General features: G+C 34.0%; 1 protein-coding gene across 1 annotated transcript in view; it reads left to right on the top strand.

Moving 5' to 3' along the window:
- The window catches only part of LOC132008066 (superkiller complex protein 3), a 43,496-nt gene extending 19,408 nt beyond the window's left edge, over positions 1-24,088 (top strand). The window contains exons 20-31 of the mRNA XM_059386458.1: positions 2,779-2,872; positions 5,483-5,560; positions 8,423-8,547; positions 9,386-9,509; positions 10,296-10,517; positions 11,535-11,607; positions 13,183-13,236; positions 13,427-13,538; positions 17,113-17,241; positions 20,613-20,734; positions 22,491-22,649; positions 24,035-24,088. Coding sequence (XP_059242441.1) covers positions 2,779-2,872; positions 5,483-5,560; positions 8,423-8,547; positions 9,386-9,509; positions 10,296-10,517; positions 11,535-11,607; positions 13,183-13,236; positions 13,427-13,538; positions 17,113-17,241; positions 20,613-20,734; positions 22,491-22,649; positions 24,035-24,088 — 1,346 coding nt within the window. The remainder of the gene's footprint in view (positions 1-2,778; positions 2,873-5,482; positions 5,561-8,422; positions 8,548-9,385; positions 9,510-10,295; positions 10,518-11,534; positions 11,608-13,182; positions 13,237-13,426; positions 13,539-17,112; positions 17,242-20,612; positions 20,735-22,490; positions 22,650-24,034) is intronic.
- The last annotated feature ends 549 nt before the right edge of the window (positions 24,089-24,637 follow it).

Below are 24,637 nucleotides of genomic sequence, written 5' to 3'. Positions count from 1 at the left end.
TTAGTGTTCCTTAAGACATGAATTTGCCCTTTTTTTCTCCCAGTGGCCAAGCAGTCTACTTTTCAAATTATAGAAATGACTTCTGAAGAGTGATAAAAATTGCTGTTACCTAATGCTTCCAATAAAACTGATTCTCACATTGTAGTGGAAAGCATTTTGGAACCTAATGGGCCTGAGTTGCTGCTGTTCCCTCTCTGCCATTAATTTCTCTGCAGTCTTGGGCCGAGTATTTTATTACTTCTCTTAACCTCGCAAAGTAGAGATGATAATTGCTAGGTGGTAGACGTGTGAACATTAAATGTCATAATCTGCTTTAAATTCCAAAACTAGTGGTTTTGTTTTGTTTTGTTTTCCAAAACTAGTGTGTTTAACCTCCTACTTTAACACCTGATTTTTCTTCAAGATACTGGAAAAACACATTTAGGTTTAGGAAAAGGACAGAATGGTGAAGTTTCATTAACCTTCTGTTGTAATAATTACCTTTCTTCCTGAATAAAACTACTAGTTTTATTTATTACCAGTTTAATATTGCCGTTTGCAGCAACATGAATGGAGCTTCAGTGTATAATACTAAATAAAATAAGTCAAATAGAGACAGAGTCAAATAAGTCAAAAAAGAAAGACTAAAATACCATGTGATTACACTCAAGTGTGGTATTTAAGAAACAGAACAAATGAACAAAGTTAAAAAGCAAGAGAGGGGGCGCCTGGGTGGCTCAGTTGGTTAAGCGACTGCCTTCAGCTCAGGTCATGATCCTGGAGTCCTGGGATCGAGTCCAGAATCGGGCTCCCAGGTCCATGGGGAGTCTGCTTCTCCCTCTGACTTTCTCCCCTCCCTCTCATGCTCTTTCTCTCTCTCAAATAAATAAAAATCTTAAAAAAAAAAAAAAAAAGCAAGGGAGATGACAAACCAAGAACTATAGAGAACAAACTGATGGTTACTAGAGGGGGAGGGGAGGTGTGGAGAGGGGATGGGTGAGATAAGGAGATTAAGGAGTGCACTTGTGATGGTGGCTGGGGGTGGAAAAGGACTAGTACGTGTTCATCTCTACTCTGCCTCTTAGTAGCTATGATGAAACCTTGGGCATATTGTACAATCGAATTTTAGTTTTCTCATCCATAATCCAAGAATGAAAGTTTCTGTAACTTAGAGTTTAAATGGGATGATTTATACAAAATGTTTTGCACAGTACTTGGCATAGCCTAGATGCTCAAGAAATGTTAGTTTCACTAGTCTTTTATTTATCCCTTTGACAAATAAAGAAGTAAGAAGTTGAAGCAGGCACAGGGACACTTGCATATTATGAAGAATCAGATAAACTGAAAAGCAGAAGGGAAAATGTCTCATCATAGGTATGGAGAGGATTCTAATACTCTTCCTACATTGAGCCTGGGATACTTGAGCAGAAGGCAGTTAGTTGACAAACAAATCCCAGCACTTCAGAGCACTACTTGTTAGGCAATATGCCAAAATGAATGACTAAAGAATATCTAGAGCCTTTGTGAGAATGTATAGATCAGAAATTTTACTGTGAACTTTCCGTTAGAATGGATAACGTGTAAAGGATTTATACAGAGACGTAAATCTTAGCTTTCTACAGAATTCAGATACCTAGAACAGTGAGCACAGAATTCCTGACAGTTATGAAGATCCCAATTTTTTTTTATCCTATAGTGGTACCATATCACAATATGTGATATTAATATATCATATTTAAATTCAACTCTATGTGACTTTGCCATAAATGAATGAATGAGCAAATGAATAAGAAAGAGAGAAAGGAAGGAAGGAGGAGAAAAGGGTGTGGGGAGCAGAGAGAACGCAGGCAGTCTCTTTGTCTTGCTGACGGTTTTCCTCAGAGTGTGCTTGGAAGGCATGAATCTCTTCTTAGTTTGACTCAGTTTTGGTGTTTCTCTCTTGTGACTTCAGGAGTTTTCAAGAATAACTTGACTATGTGATTTTTCATTTTGTGCTTTAACTTTAGAGTCTACCCATCACATAAATTGTGATTGCACTGCACTTTGTTAAACAATTTGGGGCACCTGGGTGGCTCAGAGGGTTAAGCCTCTGCCTTCAGCTCAGGTCATGATCTCAGGATCCTGGGATCGAGCCCCACATCCGACTCTCTGCTCAGCAGGGAGCCTGCTTCCCCCCTCTCTCTGCCTGCCTCTCTGCCTACTTGTGATCTCTCTCTCTGTCAAATAAATAAATAAAATCTTAAAACAAAAACAAAATAAACAATTTAAGGGACTTGAAGGCTTATTTCCCAATACTACTTTTAAGTAAATCAGATGTATTTCTCTGTATGCTAGCACATACATGATGTTTTCTGACATTAAAATTTCAAAATACTGCATTGAAAGTGTCCAAGTCATCCTGGGTTTCTAGTGTACAGTACTGAGTTCATTTTTTTTAACACATAGAAATTGGAACAGAACCATCAAGAAAATGGCAGGAAAGCTTCGTTAGCCAAAGAACTGAATTTCCTTATAAATCTTATGACTAGTGTTCACATGAACTACAATTTCAAATTATTACACTTTGGGGATAAAAATGTTTAGACTTTTAAGTGCAACTAAAAGTTGTAAATAAGTATAAAATACTCAATTTAGAAGTTATAAAATGATTATTAATATTTTATAGTGAAGATAAATACCAGATTATTCTTAAGAATGCTAGTGATCTTAGGAGGCAGTCTAGCATGTAAGATATTGAAAATTAACATTTTATGACAACCACCATGCACATGTAAAGAAAATATTTTTTTGGATTTTCAGAAAGAGTTCAGAATTATGCTCCAGCTTTCACAATGTTGGGTTACTTAAATGAACATCTACAACTGAAAAAGGAAGCCACAGAGGCATACCAGAGGTAAACTCTATATTTAATTAAAAGCGGTCCTTATTTATTAGTTGGCTTTTTTTTTTTTTAATGTAGTCTCAGTTCATGAAGAAGGTACTAAACAAAAGCTCTGATTCTTTTCGTGATCTCTTATTATCTATTATTATATCTTTGAATGTAAGATGAAAAGATGCAATTTTAAATTTTCAGCTGTATTTGGGTTTCTGTGGCTCAATTCAAGAGAGAGACAGTTGGGGGGGGGACAAAAACCAAACTAAAAATCCTCTCAGATTTTGTTTTAGGAAAATCTTTCACTTTAGACTTTGTTTAGCTTTATTAAAAAACACATAGGTGCATTCAGAGAAGAAATGAGAACATTATGATATATTTGTTTGAATTTAAGATCTGTATTTTATTCATTCAATAGCTTTTGAACTGCTTTGTGCCAAGCATTGTCCTTGGCACTGGCAATTTAGCAGTGAAATAAAAAAGACACAGGCTCCATTCTCAAGGAGCCCCTGTTCTGATGGTGGGGAGACATGTGATGAGCTTATCAACGTCTGTGATGGTAATAATTGCTAAGAAAATCAAAAGGGAGTAAAGGGCCAAGGAACATGAAGGCAGGTAGTGAGTTTGAGACAGGTTTAAGCATTTAGAGGTTTCCTAAGGAGGCAGGTGACGTTTGGCATGAATGAAGTGAGGCTCTAAGCCATTTGGTTAAGAGGCGAGAGCATCCAGGCAGAAGGAACAGCAAGAGCAAGCAGTCTGACACAGGCGTGGACTTGGCACGTTGAAGAAGCGAGGACAGTATGCTCAGTAAAATGACCAACCAGGAGCATAGGAAATGAAGTCAACTTGAAGGTTTATTCTCTGCAAATGAATTGATTGGTAAATAAGAATATCATTCTTAATATTGTGAGCACTAAGTGAAAAGTTAAAAGTCCTGATTGCACATATCATTGCCCTAAATCTGAAAAATACTTAGAAGAAGCCTGGTCAGATAATAAATAATCGAGGTGCCCAAAATACTTTCCCACGTCCTTTTATGGATCTTTTGGTAGTTCAAAGGAGCCATCACTAGATGGTACTGGAGGCTGTCTAATCAAGGAGGTATTTTTCCAGGTGTATGTGGAGATTTATAAAAAACCACAAGTCTGTTTCTTTCAATGTTACAATAAACCTATCTGTAAATAAACTGTAGAAATATGGTAGAACACAACAGTGGGCAGGATTTTTAAACAAAGAAAACTAGACAGCTTTACAGCACTTGCTATTTTTTTCTATGTACTATAATCACAAACACTGTGAATCTAACACTAGTTATACCTTTAACTTAAAATAGCAGCTCCACAGGCAGGTGGATAGGCAGCACTCCTCCTTGACTGCTACTGCTGTTGTTTTTCACTTTAAACAACTGTTTGAAGCTTAAAACCACAAAGTAGGTATAAATCTAACCATTACAGATTTTAATATACTATATAATACTGTCTTTTAGACTGCTTTGGCAAATATTTGCTTTTCATTTAACATCATGCATATTAAAAAATTTCCTAGGGTATTTATCCCTAGATAATCCTTTTTAAACAGAAAAGAAAAGTGAGGCACCTAGGTGGCTCAGTTAGTTAAGCGACTACCTTTGGCTCGAGTTGTGATCCCAGGGTCCTGGGATCCAGCCCCACATCAGACTCCTTGCTCAGCAGGAAGCCTGCTTCTCCTTCTCCCTCTCCCTGCTACTCCGCCTGCTTGTGCTCTCTCTCTCTCTCTCTGTCAAATAAATAAATAAAAATTATTTTCAAAAAAAAGCAGAAAAGTAAAAACAAAAATCTTACTAAATATCCAACTCCTGTTAGTTGTTAAGACATTTTTCTGATTGTCCCAAAGGGACTGAACACAAGAAGATAAAAATTAGTTCTTTAGGGGTGCCTGGGTGGCTCAGTGGGTTATAGCCTCTGCCTTTACCTCGGGACATGATCCCAAGGTCCTGGGATCGAGCCTCACATAGGGCTCTCTGCTTAACAGGGAGCCTGCTTTCTCCTCTTTCTCTCTGCCTACCTCTCTACCTACTTGTGATCTCTGTCTGTCAAATAAATAAAATCTTTTAAAAAAATAATAAGGCCTTTAGGGACTCCTTATGATTGTTTTCTTTCTTAAGTAAGTATGGCTTAAATATGTTTCTGTATGTAACAGGTAAGGGCACATGAAAGCTCTCAAATTTCCTGGCTTCCTGATTCAAACTACCGGTATAAATTCTTTTAAGATTGTTTGCTGTATTCTTGAAATAATGTCAAAACTTAAAATCGTGACACCATTGTTTCCCATATTTAGATCAAGTTTTTTTGAATATTTAAAACTCAAGTATGATAATGATTTCACTTAGTAAGACATCACCTTATTAAAATAATTTTCCTGACAGTCTAAAATCTAAATATTAGGTGCTTTTGTTGTAGCAATTTGTTGTGTACAAGTTGTTATGAGAGCATTAAAGAGTTAGAATGAAATGAAGAAAACAAAAATCTGTAGGATTGTCCATTGTCTTCAGGGTTTTTCCCCAAAGAAAAAGTTACAAAATCTCTGTTAGGGAGAAAGAGGAAAAGAATGCTATTATACATAGGTAACTTAAAAAACCTTGTCCTTTTTAAGGGCAATGTTATTGTTACAGACTGCGGAAGACCAAGATACTTACAATGTTACAGTAAGAAATTATGGAAGATTGTTATGGTAAGTACATTTTTTCCCATTAATTCTGTGACTTTATTAGATTTTTCTGGCAAAAGCTATGGAACTAGTGAGGCAATGATGAATTTCCAGAGTAGTGGGACATTTATAGATGCGTGGGCTGAAAATCTCCCAGGGATACCTAATTCCCTCAATACTGGGTCTTGATAATAGTTCCCTGTTCCTACATCGATACCTAAGGCCACTGTGCTTTAGTGAGAAGCAGATTTAGAACTGATGGTTGTGGACTGTACAAGAGAACATTTCAAAGAGAGGCACTTGCTGTCTGTTATAATAGAACCCTAGTTAATTGGAAGAGGAATTGGATTTATTCTGATTGGTTTGCTGCTTATACTTACCTGGGGAATGGCCATTGAGGGTCTAGAAACTGTTTAGAAATAGTATAAAAAATTTTTTGTGTATGAGCATTTTGGGATGGAGAGAGAGCCATTTAGCTCTCTTCGGGTTTTCTAAGACTTTTGACTTCAAAAAGAGTTAAAAAAGAAAGAAAGAAGTTTAAAACCCAGTTATTTTAGAGGTTAGAATTAAAAACTCAACTATGATCAATGATTTCACTTAGTAAGAGATCACCTGATTAAAGTAATTTTCCTGACAGTCTAAAATCTAAATATTGCTTTTGTTGTAGCAATTTGTTGTGAACAAGTTGTTATGACAGCATTAAAAAATTAGAATGAAATGAAGAAAACAAAAATCTTTAGGATTTTCCATTATCTTCAGGGTCTGGAGAATAGAAGTATTATGTGGGGAGGGTTTTTGGTTCAACTTAGGGAAGTGTTCCTCAAGCTGAGAACTGACCCCATATGGAATGGTCCAGTTGGAAATACATTGTTAAAATTGTAGTTTGGTATTTTGGGATTAGTGCCTACATCTTTTAAAGAGGTACATAGTAGAGATCTGAGGTAGCCAGTTACTTTCTTTTATAACCATGTAACTAAATCATATTCATGCACAGGAAAATATTACTGTTCTGACTGCTATTCCCTCCTGTATTTTTAAACTGTTGTGGTTAGGAGTTGATAATTTTGTCATTTCTAAGGTTTTGTTGTAGCAGAAGATAGGTTGTAAGAAATTACATGGAACAAGTATCTGTTTTTAGTTTGGGTTTCATATAATGTAAATATTTTTATTTATTTATTTATTTATTTATTTATTTATTTATTTATTCATTTATTTTTTAGGAAGGGGGTAAGGCAGAGGCAGTGGGAGAAAAAGAGAGTCTTAAGCAGGCTCCATGCTCGGTACAGAGCCTGACATAGGACTCGATCTCACAACCCTGAGATCATGACAGCCAAAATCAAGATTTGGACGCTTCACCAACTGAGCCACCCAGATGCCCCACCATATAATGTATATATTTTAGAAAAAAATCTGTATCTTCTACTGAGAGTAGATCATGTCTTTTAAAATTTGTTTTTATTATGAAATATATTAAGCATGCAAAATGCAGTAGGTAGTATACAGCATAATTTAATGATAGTCATTGCTCAAATATAACAGATCTTAAAATTTCCCATTGTCTTCAGGGTTTTTTCCCAAATGAAAAGTTACAAATAAAATTGAAGCCCCTTGTGCTTTTCCTAGTTCTAGTCTATTCTCTACTAAAGTAATCACATGTTTGAAAATAGTGTTTATTTTTTAAAAAGCTTCTAATATATGTATGTATCCTTGTACAATCTGAGGTAGCTCTCTTTCCTTCACCATAATATTTTTCAAAATTTGAGGTTTTTTGACTTTAAAAACCTTCAATTTTTTTTATTTTTAAAATATTTCAACTTTATGAGACTAATTTTAGAATCAAAGGCTGCCTGTATTTTTAGATCCCACACCCCCCCAGATTAAAAGGATATTCTAAAAAGAGTTCTAATAACATGATAAAATAGAAACAGTTTCTGATTATAGTGATGGATACGAAAAATAAGAATCTCAAGGGCACAGTGCATCCCTGTGCAGGTGATGGCAAATAAATAAGCAAAGCAATTATTTTTTTTTGTTATTAAAAAGAATTATAATTTAGGGGCGCCTGGGTGGTTCTTTTGGGAAAGCGTCCGACTCTTGATTCAGCTCAGGTCACTATCTCAGAGTCTTGAGGTTGAGTGCCGTGGAGGGCTCCCCACTGAGTGTGGACCTTGGTCAAGATTCTCTCTCTTGGTCTCTCTCTTTCTCCCTGCTCTCCACTGCGCCCACCCCCCAACCCATGCTGCTCATGTGCCATGCACTCTCTCCAAAAAATAAAATGAAATAAACTTTGAAAAGAAGTATTGTACTTTAGTATCGTATGTAATAATTTTTACTTTTCTTCCTATTAAATACAGAAAAGATAATCTATAGTTTTATTTGTGAAATTCAGTTTATCTTTATACTCTCAAAAAAAAAGAAAAAAGGACAGGCAGGTAAACAGTTTATACAGAGGCTAGGTTTGATTTTAATTACGTATTTTATGCTTGTTAAGCTTCTCAGAGATGCTAAAACCATACTTACAGGGTAGTATTCAACCAATATATTAAGCTTAAAGAGTTCTGTATAAAAGTCAACTTGAAATTATTTTTATGCCTTGGGATTTTAGTTCAAGTTTGTTAATAAGAAAGACACATTGTAATTTAGCAGAACTAATCATTTTCACATGTAATTTAAAAGAAACAAAGCATGAAATTAAATTTCCCCAGTACATCTTATTTGAAATAAATGATATGCCTTCTATTTTAACATGTCTTTTCTTTAGCTTTAGCACTGATAGACGAAGTATGTGAAGGTAAAAGAAGCTTGGTTTAATAATCTCTCGGTATTCTTATGATACAAGCCAAAATTGTTTTTATTATTAAAAGTAAGTTGTGTTTTGCTTCTTAGTTCCATTGGTGAATATGATAAAGCTATCCAGGCTTTTAAATCAACACCCCTTGAAGAGTTAGAAGACATCATAGGTTTTGCATTGGCTTTATTTATGAAAGGTCTATATAAAGAAAGCAGCAAAGGTGAGTGTGTTGCTTGAAGCTAAAGGACACATCTTACTTTTCCAGGGCTGAGTGGAATTTAATTGCAAAAGATTACATGCAGAAAGATAGAACATTAAAATAGGAGTAGGGGTTGCAATGTTTATTAAAATCCAACTAGGAGTCAGGAATGATATTAGGTACTTTTTATCTGTTCCCTCCTTTAGTATATTATTATGTGAATAGTCCTTATAGCAGTGTTATGAGCTGAGTGTTACCTTAAATTATTTACACAAGGAAACTGAGGCCCAAGATCACTTAAAGTAGAGTTAGCATTTGAAAGGAGGTCTTTGCTTAAATGGAAATTTCTGATAAGTAAAGACCTTGACCATTATTGGTAATAGTGTGTTTTGTTTTCTCCAAAAATGCTCATTGAGTACATTTTCATATATACACACACACACACACACACACACATTTTCAAATGTGTGTGTGTGTGTGCTAGTACTTAACAGTTAAGTATCACTGTTAAGTATCTAGCTTGGTGGAGTTACTGGTATGCAGTAACTGTGGACGTTCGTGGTATCTCAATGGCTGCAGGCCTTCACATCCCTTGAAAACTCCCCTATAGATTCCGAAGATAGAAGTTAGAAGATGCCTCACAATAATCCTAACGATATCCCCAGGATCACCTTGGACCAACTAAACCAAGTTAGATTATCTAAAAATTTTTTCCATCCTCTTGAAAATAAGGAAACAATAAGATATATTTTTAGTTAGATCTTTAAAAAAAATAGAATTAAGAAGGCAGAAATTTCACTGTTTGTCAATCAGGGTTGTGTTTATTTTGTTTTGTTTTGTTTCCAACTCTGTATAATAGCCTATGAGAGAGCCTTGTCTGTTGTTGAATCAGAGCGGGACAAAGCCCATATCTTGACAGCTCTGGCAATCACGGAGTATAAACAAGGAAAAATGGACGTAGCCAAGACATTGCTATTTAAATGGTATGTACAGTTGACATCAGCACTTAACATGACCAGATTAAACACTGGATTAAAAATTGGAACACTGTAAAAGGAGGTTTTTAATGTTGTAGGAACCTTTTGGTGAATAAAAGGGATTGGACTGACCAGATTGTGAACTGATGGTCATACGTGAAACTAGAGATCATGGCTTAATTCTTAGCTCTGGGTCCATCCAGTCCTTCAAAACCATCCTGTACTCTGTGTGTATTATTTATTTGTTTAAAAGAGTAATTGATCACTTGATCTAGTAGAATCTTAAAATTTTAATGAAGGGAGTTCTACTAGCTTAATTTTTGGCCTCTTTGGTCCCCAAAGAGTTTTTTTCGTCTTTATTTTTCAAGTTAACCTGATAAATTTCATTTAAAATTAAAGCTTTAAAAATATATACCAGTATAACTTGAAACTATTTCTATGTTTTTGGAAAAAATTAGCAAAATCATAACCTATGGTATCTGTGGTTATTTATATAGTTATCTGGTTAGTTATTTTTCTAAAACCCAGGCCCCCAAAACACTATTTACATTTGTTTCTAAAACTTAGATATAATGAACAGAAAAGAAAGGCCCTTGGAATTTTTAACTGCTTTAGACATTTAGGGAAATTGCCATCCCCAGAAGCCAAGGAATCTGTTTTATATTTATTTTATAGCTGGGCTTAGTTTGGTAAATCCTTAAGTAAATTGCTTTTTTTAACTAAATGTTAAATATGTTTGAATAGTTACAGACTACTGTACTATGGCTAATAGAGAACTAAAAATATTTACAGCTCCATCTTAAAGGAACCAACCACAGAAAGCCTTCAAGCCCTTTGTGCTCTTGGATTGACAATGCAGGATGCTACACTTTCAAAAGCGGCACTTAATGAATTGCTGAAGCACATCAAAGAGAAAGACAGTGATTATCCAAAGTGCCTTCTCATTTCAGCGATTTATGCACTGCAAGGCCGCAGTGTGGCAGTGCAGAGACAAGCGTCTAAAGCTGTTCACAGGTAAATGCTGTACTTGTAAACTTGGAGTAATTACACTTGATGGGCTAATCTTTGACATTTGGACTTTACTAAGAATATAAAGTGAGTGAAGCATATATTTTTGTAAACCAGAATGTAGTTTTCTGAAATTGCACTTAGGACCAGGTAGCTGACTATACACATTATTTCATCTATAAAGATTTAAAAAAAAATAAGTTGATAAGAAGATAAGAGAACAGAAATTTTGCACTTATTCATTAAGTTTGAATAAGTTTGCTCTTATTCAGTAAGTTAAGACCTGAAAGTTATTTTAATACAGAAGTCCTTCCTTATTCTCAAGTTAGTGATATGGTCCGTTTGTTATTTGATGCTAATTTGATGGTTTTGGGAATTTTTTGGCCACTCAAACATTCACTAATGTCTTCCAAATTTAGAAAATAGAAAGCACTTATTACTAGCAATAGTGGTTATTTGTTTTATTTTTCAGCAGGAAAGTGTTCTTTTTTTTAAAGATTTATATATTTTGGAGAGAGAGAGAGGGTGTGTGCATGAATGGTGTGGGAGGGGCAGCGGGAGAGAAATTCAGGCAGACTGTGCTGAGTGAGGAGCCCCAGGCGGGGCTTGATCACACAACCCTGAGGTCACAAACAAAACCAAAAGTGAGACACTTGACCAACTGAACCACTCAGGCACCCCAGCAGTAGAGTGTTCTAAATGAAATTTATTTTCCTTTCACAGTTTTCATCTCTGTGTTTTCCTTGAACACAATGTACTAAATTTCCTTAGCTTTTCTTAATTAGATTAGGCTTTGTAATTATCATGTTGCTGATTTTTCCTTATTTTCATAAGGACTCTTGGTGTATCTAGAAGATAATGTTTTCTGAAAATTAAAGTACTTTCATTCACACATAGACAATTAATACGAATTTGTTTTAGATGTCTACAAGATTGTACTAAATAAAATGTTGGTTGCTTTTACTTTTCATGGTTTAAAGTGACTCCCATATCTAAGCCTTTTGCTTTTGGTGATCTCTATAGTAACCCCGCTGATCCAGCTCTTTGGTCTCTGTTGTCCCGAGTAGTTGCTCAGTATACTAACCGAAGTGCAAAGGTAAGTAATGTTCTAAATTCTGGCAAAAAGATAAAGTAATTTGTGATATAGTAAGTAATACAGTTTTTAGAATATTAGCATTATCCTTCTGAGAAACAACTAATGCAACAAGGGAGTTCTGTTCTTTCACCAGATTTGCTATTAGTCATTTGTTAAGTAGTACATCGAGTTTCTTTCCTGTACTATTGAACTGTTTTGGGCATTATGAAAGATACAAAGAAGTAGGTGGGCTTTTTTTTAATACATACAAATTATGTTAATGGCCATGTGATTAGGTTATGTTTATAATGTTGCCATTTAGGAAGAAATAACTGTTGGGTTTTTTGAATCCCAAAAGATAGTTTTATTTAAAAGCTCTTCAAAGATAAGAAAATAAGAACTAGAACATTGCTAATGTCTAACATCTAAAAATGTGAATCTCAACATGAAGTTCTCAACATGAAGTTATTGATGTTCTATAAGAAGGATTATGTATTTTAGTTCATAGTAGCCAGATATTTTCGGGGGGTCTATAAAGTATTTTGTTAATTTCTGTGGTTACCATGTCCTTTCATAGTTGCTTAATTAGTGGGTAAACATAATGGTAGTAGCTGATATGTTTTGAACACTTATTACATCTAATAATTCCACTCTCTGAAGTCTGTGCAGGTGTGATTTTGTTATTCCTACCCGTTTTTGCTCATAGTAGTTCAGAAAACCTAAAAGAATATCATTATTAGACACTAGACTGAAGTACTTACTATGTGCCAACCATTATATATATTTTGTCATTTAATCCCAATAACCGCATGAAGTAGCTGTAATTAATGTCCATTTTATAGAGAACACTTGAGACAGAGAATAAATAACTTGTGCAAAAACCAGTTAGTGTTTGTGGTGTTGGAATATCCCAGATCTAACTCTTGAATCCTCCTTCTATTCTGCTGTGTTTTCTGTTTTCTTTTTAATCCGTCTTCTATTTGTTTTATATTGACATATTTTTAAAGGTTATTCTTAGCATTCTTTATATGCTAACTATGATGTGCAAGACGTTTCTGATACAATTCCGGTATAAAATTAGGAGAACAGTGTACTTCTGAGTTAAAAAGAAATCATTCTCATAATTCACTTTCTTTCACATTCGCTTCAAGGTGCTCTGGCTATTCATTTTAGTAGGCACTACAGAAGACTTTAAAATACCATATTTCCGTGGAATAAAACCATGTTAATCCTAAAATAAGTTCTGGGATTCTGATTCTCTTTCTCTTTCAGTCTTTCTTTCACTTTCTTTTATATTGTTAGGAAATATGTACTTGTGTTTGGTATAAGACTGTGTAACTTTTGCACCATTAATGAGTATTTTAAAAGAGTAGAGTTGAAATGATCATAGTAGAAAAGATTTTTTTAAAAAATACTAAATTTAAAAAAATACTAAACTTGTCTCTTAAAGCAGTAATCATTTGATATTTCAGGAGTTTGGAAGTTATGATGTGATTAGACAGCTTTTCAAATAATTAAATGGAAAGATTTTTATCAGTATTAATTTTTATTTATGAAAGTTTTTACAATTATCTAAATATTTTTTTTCTATTATAGGGAGGTGCTATAGCAGGAAATGTGGCTCATATTTTGGACTCAAATCATGGAAAGGTTAGTTTTCTCCAGTACAAAGGAAATGTCCTACTTGTTAAATAATATTATTTATGAAACAGTAAAATAACTTTTCTTCCTAGGTTTAGGAAGTCACATTGTACTTGATAATAGTCCTATTTTTAGTCAATTTGGAAGTCATGAAGCTACAAAGATAATTGGTTAACACTCTTCTTTTTCCTTTTTGCAGAAGGCATTACTGTACACTGCAGTAAATCAATTAGCTATGGGAAGCAGTTCAGCAGAAACTGAAAAAAATATTGCACTAAAGACCATTCAGAAAGCAGCTTTTCTTTCTCCAGGTGAATATAATCCATTTCATTAATTCAGATTCTTCTGGTTTTGCATTTGTGACCTGTAGGTACAAAGTTTGCATTTCTTGAAATAAGGGAATTTTAAGAAAATATTCTAAGCTTTTGCATATTATTTGATTATCTTGCATTTGACTGCTAATAATTAAGAAATAACCAATTCTTGAAGCAGGCTAAAAGGAATATCTGCATAAAGATACTTTATTACTCTTTATTGAAACTCTGAATTGTGTATTTTCAAGAAGTAATTTTCTTTTGGTTTCCCATCACCTGGTTTAATGAGGTTTCCCTTATAGCTAAATTATTTAATGAACATATTTAGTTATTTAGTTATTGTTATGGGTAGTTAGCTCCTTAAAGAGTGGAGATATGTCTTCTGGGGTAACTGTTGGAATGTCAAGGTGATGACCTCACCTGAGGTAGCTCTTCTTTGTGTCTTTTTTTTTTTTTTCTTTGTGTCTTTGATCACACTGATCACTGAGCAAGTACCTATGACCACATCAATATACTTCCATTATCATTCCTAGAGGACTGGAATACCCATGAGTGTGTATTTTTATATAATAGTATTTTTAATATGAGATATTGAATTAAATAATTTTTTCCTGCAGAGCACTTCAAACATTTGTTAAGTCAGAAAACTTATGCTTTTGGCTAGGGACCATTAGGAAACAAATCTTACAAAATAAGTCCAATGTTATTTTCACAATAAATTGTAAAGGCCCTAACTGCAAAACATTTAATAAATCAGAGATTATTTTATAAAACAAGTAGACAGACCAACATCTTATTGTTTATTCTTTGTTTCATTTATGCAATAGAACAACAAAAAAAGACCCTAAACATTTTGATTTGTCTTTGTTACACATTGGATAAGTTTTTGATTTTTAGAGGTTATTTCAATAAAATATTAGATAGAATTACTCTCAAGGATTTTTACCATAGATCTAGAATGATAAAAGATCTGTTAGCTTTTGATTGTGTGAGTGGCATAAACTTTAGAAAGGTGAGATTGCCCAGATCAGGTCTTCTATAATGATCTTCTTCTTTTCCCATATTATCTGGAGAAATACATACTCAAGGAATTAGAGTCATCATATAAGATGCTTGCAACAGGGATTGAGTAATGAAGATGAGTTCCTATTTGAGACTTGTTTTTGGAGTCCAGTGAAAGTAAATTTAATTGTAGTTATGGTAGTAGCTATATACTTAATCCTTGTAGATCTTTGTCCTTGTAGAACTTGTAGAACTATATCAAAGTATAGTTTTGATAGATGGTATTCAAAGGAATCTTTTCAGAAATTTAAACAATCCCAAGAATTTAGAATTAAATTAGAAAAATCCAGTTTCTGCTAGGTTAGTGCTTCTGTGATATTAGAAGGTATTTTTAGCAAATTATATTTAAAAATTTTTAGGCTCATAGTATATACATATTATCACTTGGTTTCATAAGAAATTTGAGTTGCTGATTACTTACGGAAAAGCTAATGAAAGCAATGATTCTTCTGAATTGTGACAGGAGAAATTACAGCCAGCTAATATCCATTTCCTTCCTTCTGAAATTAAAACTATACCTTAAGATCCCTAAAAGGAGTTCTTCACTTAATCTTAGAAATAAGTTAATATTCAGAAATTGAGTCCACTTCATTTGGAATTTGGGGTTTTAGGCCTGATGACACCTGAGCCATCATCTAGTTCACTTGCCTTGTTTTATAGAAAAATGAGTCCCAAAGAGAAAGCTGGCACACATTTAATTAGTTGCATTGTTAAAACTAAAATCTCAGATCTAAGACTTAGTCACTTGTGTTTCATTATACAATAATCAGATCTCATGAATTCTAAGGAATGGTCCCCATTTCGTTATTCTGGAGTTTGATTCTGTCTTTCATTATTTAAAATAAGCTCGTTGGGGCACCTGGGTGGCTCAGTGGGTTAAGCCGCTGCCTTCGGCTCAGGTCATGATCTTAGCGTCCTGGGATCGAGTCCTGCATCGGGCTCTCTGCTCAGCAGGGAGCCTGCTTCCCTCTCTCTCTCTCTCTGCCTATCTCTCCGACTACTTGTGATTTCTCTCTGTCAAATAAATAAATAAAATCTTTAAAAAATAAAATAAAATAAAATAAGCTCATCATTGTTTTGGGTAGAAATTATTTTATAATATGAAGATATGCATTTAATTTTTTAAAAAGATATTTTATCTAAGATTTCTAATGACTCCTGTACTATTAACATAATACTGATCTTCTGTATGTAAAACAGATAGACATTTCAGACATTTAATAGAGGTATGTACTAGATGGAACAGTTAAATAGGAAAATTAAGCTAAAATTTTTGTTTAAATGACTATATTGTTAATTTGCACCCCTGTGGGATTTTAAAATTAGTGTCTGTTTGTTTGTTGTTGTTTGTTTGTTTTTGAAGATTTCAAAGTAATCTTTGCACCCATTATGGGGCTTAAGCTCTCAATCTTGAGATCAACAAGAGTTGCATGCTCCACTAACTGAACCATCCAGGGACCCCAGGATTATTTGTTTTTTGCTTTTTTTTTTTTTTTTTAGCGTAACAGAACTAAGATACTGACCGTGCAAATACTAACCTACAAAATATGACTTATAAAAGACCAAAAAATAAAAACTCCTAAGTTCTAAATTCTTTTTCACCTTCTTTTTGCAAGTACCTTTTTAAAAAAGAAGCACCTGTATGCATAATCTATATTAGTACTACCTCAGTCTGCTTCTTGCCCCCCTACCCTGAAGCTGCTGTCAAGGTGTGAAGGAAAGGAAAGATCAAATCAGTGAAGAGCTGTATAATCCTAGAATTGCTTCACTTGGAATGATAAAATAACTTTATGCTTGGCTGTTAGAACATAGGTAAATGGAGTTGTTGTGAGCTTTTCCCTTGGCTCAAACTTTTCTTAAAAACTGAGAAATAGTATTATCTTGCCTTTTCTATGATTGAACCTTTAATACAGGGTTTGGATGATGGCCATATGTGTCTCTTTGAGACTTGCCCTTGGTGTCCAATAAAAGTAAATATAATTGACTTTTTCACAGTAGCACAGTACTCTAGGCATCTGAGCTAACCAGCCATGGGAGAACTTAATAGAATATTTCTTATTCTCACTGTATTTTGAAAAAAAGGCAGATCTTGAAGGATAGTAATGTATTGTCTGAAAAGAAGTATAAATTAGTTTCCTTTAAGAAAATGGATTTTTTGGGGGGTGCCTGAGTGGCTCAGTGGGTTAAAGCCTCTTCTGCCTTTGTCTCAGGTCATGATCCCAGGGTCCTGGGATCAAGCCCCGCATTGGGCTTTCTGCTCACCAGGCAGCCTGCTTTCTTCTTTCTCTCTCTGCCTGCCTCTTTGCCTAGTTGTGATCTCTGTCTGTCAAATAAATAAATAAATTCTTTTTTAAAAAATACAGAAAATGGATTTTTTTTCTACAGATAGAATTTATTTTTAATTTTAATTTAATTTTTTGGTATCTATAAACTCTTAGTCTCACTTTGGATAATTTTTTAGCAATATGTTGATAATAACAAGACCTCAAACCATATTCTTCATGTTTAGGGGATCCTGCTGTCTGGGCTGGGCTGATGGCAGCCTGTCATGCTGATGATAAACTGGCTTTAGTGAACAATACTCAGCCAAAGAGAATGGATCTGTACTTGGCGCTGTTATCTGCTGTTTCCGCTTCAAGTAAGTTTACAAACACATTTTATACATAATGAATTCAGGCTACAGTACTCAGAAGGATATTGCAAAAAGTAGTGGGCATAATTAGCCCCACACTAAAGGCTGAATGATCTCATCTGACAAAGCTTAAAAACAAGTCTTGAAAAGATGAAATCATGTCCTAGAGGCTGAGCTGCATATAGAACAAAGCTCCAAAACATTACAGGAATATAAAAATGTTCAGAATTCTACAATGTCTCGTATTCAGTTAAAACTTAATACCCATGCAAAGAGATAGAAAAGTACCACCCATAATCAAATAAATCAATCAATAGAAACAGATCCACAATGAGAGACTGTGGACTCTGAGAGACAAACTGAGGGTTTTGGAGGTGGAGGGTGGGAACTGGGGTGAGCCTTGGGGTGGGTATTGTGGAGAGCACATACTGCATGGAGCACTAGGTGTGGTGCACAAGCAATTAATTTTGGAACACTGAAAACAATTAAAAAAAAAAGAAATAGATCCACACGTGACACATTAGAAATCTCTTTAAAATGTAATTGACTGTATAAAGCACATATTACAACAATAGCTCAAAGAACAGTAGGAGAAATGGAAATACTCTGTTGTAAGATTTTTATACTGTATGTGAAGATATTTATTACTTAAAGTAGACTGCATCAGATTAAAGATGAATACTTTAAAATGTAAAGTAGATACTAAATAAATAAAGTTATAGCTAATAAGCCACCAAGGTAGATAAAAGGAAATTGTAAAAAATAATTCCAAGAAGAGGAAAAGGGAACAAAGACTTTAGATAAGACAGAAGACAAGTAGCACATTAGAGTTAAGCCCAACCATATCTATAGTCAAGTTAAATGGCCTAAACACCCCACTTGAAAGGCAGAAACTCTCAGATTGAATAAAAGAGCAAGAGCCAACTATATACTGCCTAAAAGAAACATAGCCAAAATATAAATTTATATTTAAATGTAAAGACAAAAATAGCCTAAAAAGTAAAAGATTGGAAAAAGATATACCATGCCAACACTAATCAAAAGAGGGTTGGAATGGCAGTGCTAAGTTCAGACAAATGATATTGCCAATGATAAGAAAGGTCATTTCATAATGGAATCAACTCATTGAGAGGACATAACAGTGCTAAGCATTTATGTGCTAAGTAACAGTTTCAAAATACACAAAATCAGCATTGCATTTCATAACAAGATAGGTAGAAAAAAAGATACTTGTGGAAAAATGTATGAGCTAAAAACTTACAGAATTGAAAGGAGGGACAGACAGATCCACAATTACATAGTTAGAGAGTCAGTGCTCTTCTTTTGATAATTGACAGAACAATTGAACAAAAAAATCAGTAAAGGTATAATAAAGACTTGAACAACACTGTCAACTAAACTGACCTAATTGACATTTATGGAATACTTCTAATAACGGCAGTGTCAAGTGCCCACAGAACGTCTACCTACATGTCTTATGGACCATAAGAAGTTCTAAATAAATTTAAAAGGCTTCAAATCATATGTAGAAAACATTATCTTAATATAATAGAATTCAATTAAAAGGAAGTAACAGAAAAATACCTGGAAAATTCCCAGTAACAGAAAAATACCTGGAAAATTCCCAAGTATTTAGAAAGTAAGTAATCCAGTTCAAAGAATAAGCCAGAAAGGAAGTTAGAAAATACTTTGAACTGAATGAGAAGGGAAAAGACATTTCAAAGTTCTGCAGTGCTATTAAAGCACTGCTCCCAGGAAATTTATAGATTAGATGTCTACATTAGAAAATAAGAAAGCCTTCAAGTCAGTGATCTCAGCTTCTCCTTAAGAATTAGAAAAAGGAGGAAGAATTTATACTCAAAGTAAGCAAAAAAAAAGAAATAATAAATAGTAGCAATTGGTGAATCTAGTAGAAACATAATCAACAAAAGTGAAAACTAGTTCTTTCAATCTCTCTGATACAAGGAATTTGAGAGGCAGTGCAGGGGTAGGGAAGGAAAAAATGAAACAAGATGGGATCAGGAGGGAAACTCTTAATCTCACAAAACTGAGGGCTGCTGGAGGGAGGGAGTTAGGGAGAGGGTGGTTGGGTTATAGACATTGGGTAGGGTATGTGATGTGGTGAGTGCTGTGAAATGTGTCAGCCTGATGATTCACAGACCTGTACCCTGGGGCTAATAATACATTATATGTTAATAAAAATAATTTTTTAAAAAAACTATTTCTTTTAGAAGATCAGTAGATTGATAAGCCTCTAGCCAGACATCAGGAATGAAAGTGGGTACATCACTATAGCGATATTTAAAGGCTAATCAGAGGACCTTGTGAACAAGTTTACACCATTAAATTTGGCAATTTGGATGAACTGGACAAATTCCTTAAAAGATACAAATCTCACTTATGAAGAAGTAAATAAACTGAACAGCTTTGTATCTGTTAAAGACACTGAATTTATAGATAAAAATCTTTCCACAAAGAAAACTCCAGGACCAGAAGGCTTCATTGATTAATTCTGCCAAACATTTGAGGAAGAAATAATACCAGTTCTATACAAACCCTTTCCCAAAATAGAAAAGTTGGTAGTTCTTCTGTGAGGCCAGCATTACTCTGTCACCAAAACCAGGCAAAGACTTTAACAGGAATACTGTGGAAGGAACTACACATGCAGAAATTTGTAACAAACCATAGCAATTCAAATCCAACAACACATAAAAAAGGTAACAATACATCATAATCAAGTGGGGTTTATCCTAGGAATATAAAGCCGCTTTACCTGTAGAAATGTAATTTACTATGTTTATAGTTGTGAAGGTGCTAGACAAAGTGTCTATACTTTATGATTCCATTTATGTGAAGTTTTAGAAAATGCAAACTGATCCATTGTGTCTGAAAATAGTGGTTGCCTGGGGATAGACGTAAAAGGAGAGGTATGCTGGGGACAGAAATGATTACAAAGGGGTAGGGCGAAACTCCATGTTGATGAGTATGTTCATTATCTTGATTATAGTGATGGTTCATAGTTGTATAGCTTGAATATGTGCAAATGTGTAATTTATTGTATGTCAATTATATCGCAGTAAATATTTAATTTTTTCAATTATTTTTAGTTTTACTATAAAGTGATTTTTTTATGTAAATCACAAGTCTGTAAAGTTTTTAACTTCTTCAACCACAAATGCTCCTACCATGAAACTTTTCAGAAACCTGACACCTACTAGGGTAGTCTGTGGTATTCCTGTAAGTTTTAAAAAACTGTAAGTTTTAAAATACTGTCTATGATGATAAGTCTAATTGTAATACTTCTTAGCAACTAACTTCTCCGCTGAGAACACATTATAAATCGCAGAAGAAAGTAACATTAACATTTTTGTTAACAGTTAAAGACAAAGAATTCCTTAAGGATTATAACCAATCTCTGGAAAAGTGGTGTCTCTCCCAGGCTGTCACTGGTCTAATGGACACAGGAAGAACATCTGAAGCTGAAACCCTCTGCACGAAGGTATTACTGTGAAATTGAGCATTGAGATTTATGGATTCTTATCCTACTCCGAAGATAACATTAAACCTGGAATGCATATTATTTAAGGGGCATATGGTGGTGGCGGTGGTGGTGTTGGTGATGATGACGACGGCGACAACCTGTAAGCCAGTCAGTCCATTTAGCAGCTTGTATTTGAACTTCACAGGAACATATAACATAAATATTATTATCCCCTTTTTATAAATGAGTAAACCAAGGCTTAGAGATGGCAAGTAATTTGCACAAGAGTTCACAGCTAGAAAATGATTGAGTTGCCATTTGAGCTCACTTTTGTGTGACTCTAGAACTCAAGGACTTAACAGATCTTTGTTGAGGAGGATACCATTATGGAGGCCATATTTTCCTTTGATTTCTGGTTACTGCCTTCAGATTGGTCTATTTTCTATCATCTCTGTATTTTTCTAAAGCTCTAACCACATAAAGACAATGAAAATTTAGTGAGCAATTGGTGCTACCTAGTAGTTACCTTTTATATACCTGGATTGTAGGCTCTGTGCGTAAATCCTTAGCACCTTGCCTAACACATAGTAGAGGCTCAATAAATATGTATTCAATGAATAAATCAGTTTCATAAACCTATTCAGAAATAATTGAGTGGATAATGCAAGTTTTAAACATCACTTTTCCTGAAAATACCTTTTTTCATAAATGTTTACCAAGTCGAGTTGTATTTTCTTTCTAGAAGTTTTTTTTTTTTCGGGGGGGCAGGGGTGTGGGAGGAGATGGATTTTAGGAGAAGGAAGAATGGATCTTCCAACATCCCTTTGGTGTTTGAATTCTCTGAAAAGCAGAGTGTTAAATTTTCTCTTTTATTTATGAAATTCCATCTAAATTCAGGACAGATTAGTATTATGCAGTTAGTGTTTAATAAGCAACTGACTGTTGCTATACTCTCTCTGACAGAATAAGGGATACTTTTATGAATCTTACCATTTTTTGTTCCAGTTTCTTAGAAGAAAGCAATCACATATATTTAAGACTATGACTTAATTTAAAAAGGTAAAGTATGTTATTGAGGGATAAGCAATAAAGAAAGAAATGTTTAGAATAGTAGTGAAAGGCTTGTTTAGAGAACTTAAATAAACTTCTTCGAAGTATACATATATCCATCTGTATACATATATTTAGCAAGGAGATACACATATATAATTCTATATATATGTGTGTTTGTGGATAAATAATGGCTTAGGGAGGTGGGTAAATGGGTTGTTTCTCTTAACAGTGTTTGGAAAGTGTATGCCTAGAGAAGGACATCTAATGAATATCTTTGTGAAGAGATTGAAAAAGGAAAAAAAAAACCAGTAACCAAAACAAACAAAAAAACAAAAAACTATAGCTCTTCTGGTAGAGTTCCTTCAATAAGGAATAGTGTTAGCCTTCACTGTTAATTTCATATTTTCTTAATTCACCCATTTACATTCAGAACTCAAGGTTTTCAGGATATCACCTGAGAATAAAACAAGTCAAAGAGACAAACTGAATCTAAAATGACCTAAAAACTACAATAATGGCATTATCAATTTTAATTTAAATGTGGAGTTTGATATTCTCAAGATGTTCATTGTTTTATTTATTTTACTTTTGCAGTTCTTTATTTTTTTATTAAGGAAAGGTTAAATTCGGATTTTTTTTTCCAACATGGAGAATAGCTTAATTGCCACTTAATATTCAAGAATCTATTTGATCTATTTCTATTTTGGTGTTTAATTTTTAGAATTTAAAAAGTAACCCTGATCAGCCAGCTGTTATCTTACTTTTGAGACAAGTTCAGTGTAAACTACTCCTGGAGTCACAAAACCCTCTCCCAGATGCCGTCCTTGAAGAGTTGCAAAAAACAGTCATGTCCAACTCAACTTCTGTTCCAGCATGGCAGGTAAATTTCTTCCTTCCTTACATGAGGCCTGAGTTAGAATACTTCATGATTCTAGATGAAGGCAGGCATTAAGCCCCATTTTATTTGTCTTGCCTGTAAACTTAACCATATATCTTTTATTTTCAAGATTTAAAGTACATTGTATTGTGATTAGGGAGACTAAGGAAGTTTAATACTAATTTAGGATCTGCTGCTACAGTACTTCAAAGCTTTTTAAGTTGTTGATTATAAATTTCCTCCATTTAAAACAATATTGAGAATACTGTCTTTTACATGGTGTTGATATAAGAAAGCTAAAGAGTGTCTCAAACATTTTGTCATAATGGTGTTAACTCTCCCTTTAGAGAGGATTTGTATGGTTTTTCTCAACTCATATACAGGATTTTAATGGTTATTTAGTGTTTTTTGGAAATAGTTATTGATGCCTCAGTCAACAGAGCTTCCTTTTAGCTGCCTCTGGTTATCTACAATGACAAACACATGATGATCTCCATGTACTTTATTCTTATTGATGTTAAAACACAAAAACATGTAATTATTGTATCCAGCTTACTGTAGTTTCCTATGTGCTCCAGAGAAAGTATCAAAGGGGTTTTTTAATGTTGATTTAATAGTAACTTATTTTACTATAATTTGTTCTTCATTTTGATCTTTCATCATAAACAACTTTTTGATGTTCCTGCTTTAAAAGATTATCTAGTAGCATAATGAGTTGGATTATGCAAGCTAAACCTGGTATTTTACTCTAATCACTGGAAAAAGATGGTGCTTCCCCCCCCCCCCCCTTTCTTAAAGTTTGCCATAAGAGAGTTAAGATAATTTAATTCTAAGGTCAGATGGATACTGATGATTTCCTGTTCTTCATCAAGAGGAAAAATACCTTGTCAAACTAAAAGGGAAAAATTAAAAGGTAAACTCTATAGGAAGTCGAGTCTTAAGAGGTAGCATGTGTTTTCTTTCATATTATGATATAATTCACAAAGGATAGAGTATTAAAAATCTTAAAAGTACCATTCATTACATTTTTTACTTACATATATGCCTTAACTGCCACCTATACCAAGATACAGAACATTTCCAATAACCTAGTTGCCTCTCTAGGTTATTTCCAATAGCCTAGGTTATTCCTAGTTTCCTATTTCCAATAACCTAGTGCCTTTCTCTTTGATTTTTCCCTACTTCAGATAAAAAGGAGAACTATTTTGACTTCTGTCACTTCTTTCTAGTTTTGCCTGTTTTTAAACATCACGTAAACGGACGATTCTTTTGTATCTGGTTAGTTTCATTCAGTGTCATATGTATGGTACTCATTTAGTTTCATGTAGCCATAATTTTTCCATTTCATCTTATGAATATACCCTTGGTGGATATTTTTTTTTTTCCAGGTTTTGGCTATCATGAGTAATGTTATGTCCGTCCTTACCTATGTCTTTCAGTGAGTAATAAGGGTCATGTGTGTTTACTCTAGTAGATCCTGTCAAACAGTCTTCTGAAATGATTGTCCATCTGATTTTCCCACCAGCAGATTCCAAGCGTTCCAATGCTTATATAGCTAGATGTGGTTAATTTTTCCCTTTTCAGTAGATAGGTAGGTAATAATATCCTGTGGTAGTTTTAACTTGAATGTACCTGACTAATGATGTTGAGCCACTTTTCATGTTTCTTGAACCTTTGGATATCCTCTTTTAAAGTGCCTTTTCTTTTATTTTTCATGGGCTGTTTTTTGGGTGATTTTTGGAATTGATTGTATTTCCTGGATTAAAGCACATTTTGGGTCTTTGTGTTGCATGTATTTTCTCACGTCTGTACCTTGGCTTAGCACTCTGTCAATATTATTTTTTGATGAATAGTTCTAAAATTTAATGAAATCTAGCTTACCATTTTTTTATTGGTCAATGCTTTATTGAAATGTTCTATTTAAGAACGCTTTGCTTACTTAAGTGCCTAAAGATATTTTTCTGTTTTCCTTTAGAAATTTCTGTTTTCCC

Source organism: Mustela nigripes, unplaced genomic scaffold, assembly GCF_022355385.1.
Source record: "Mustela nigripes isolate SB6536 unplaced genomic scaffold, MUSNIG.SB6536 HiC_scaffold_26, whole genome shotgun sequence".
Taxonomy (NCBI): domain Eukaryota; kingdom Metazoa; phylum Chordata; class Mammalia; order Carnivora; family Mustelidae; genus Mustela; species Mustela nigripes.
The sequence above is the reverse complement of the archived record's forward strand: the minus strand, read 5'-3'. Positions and strand labels throughout refer to the sequence as shown.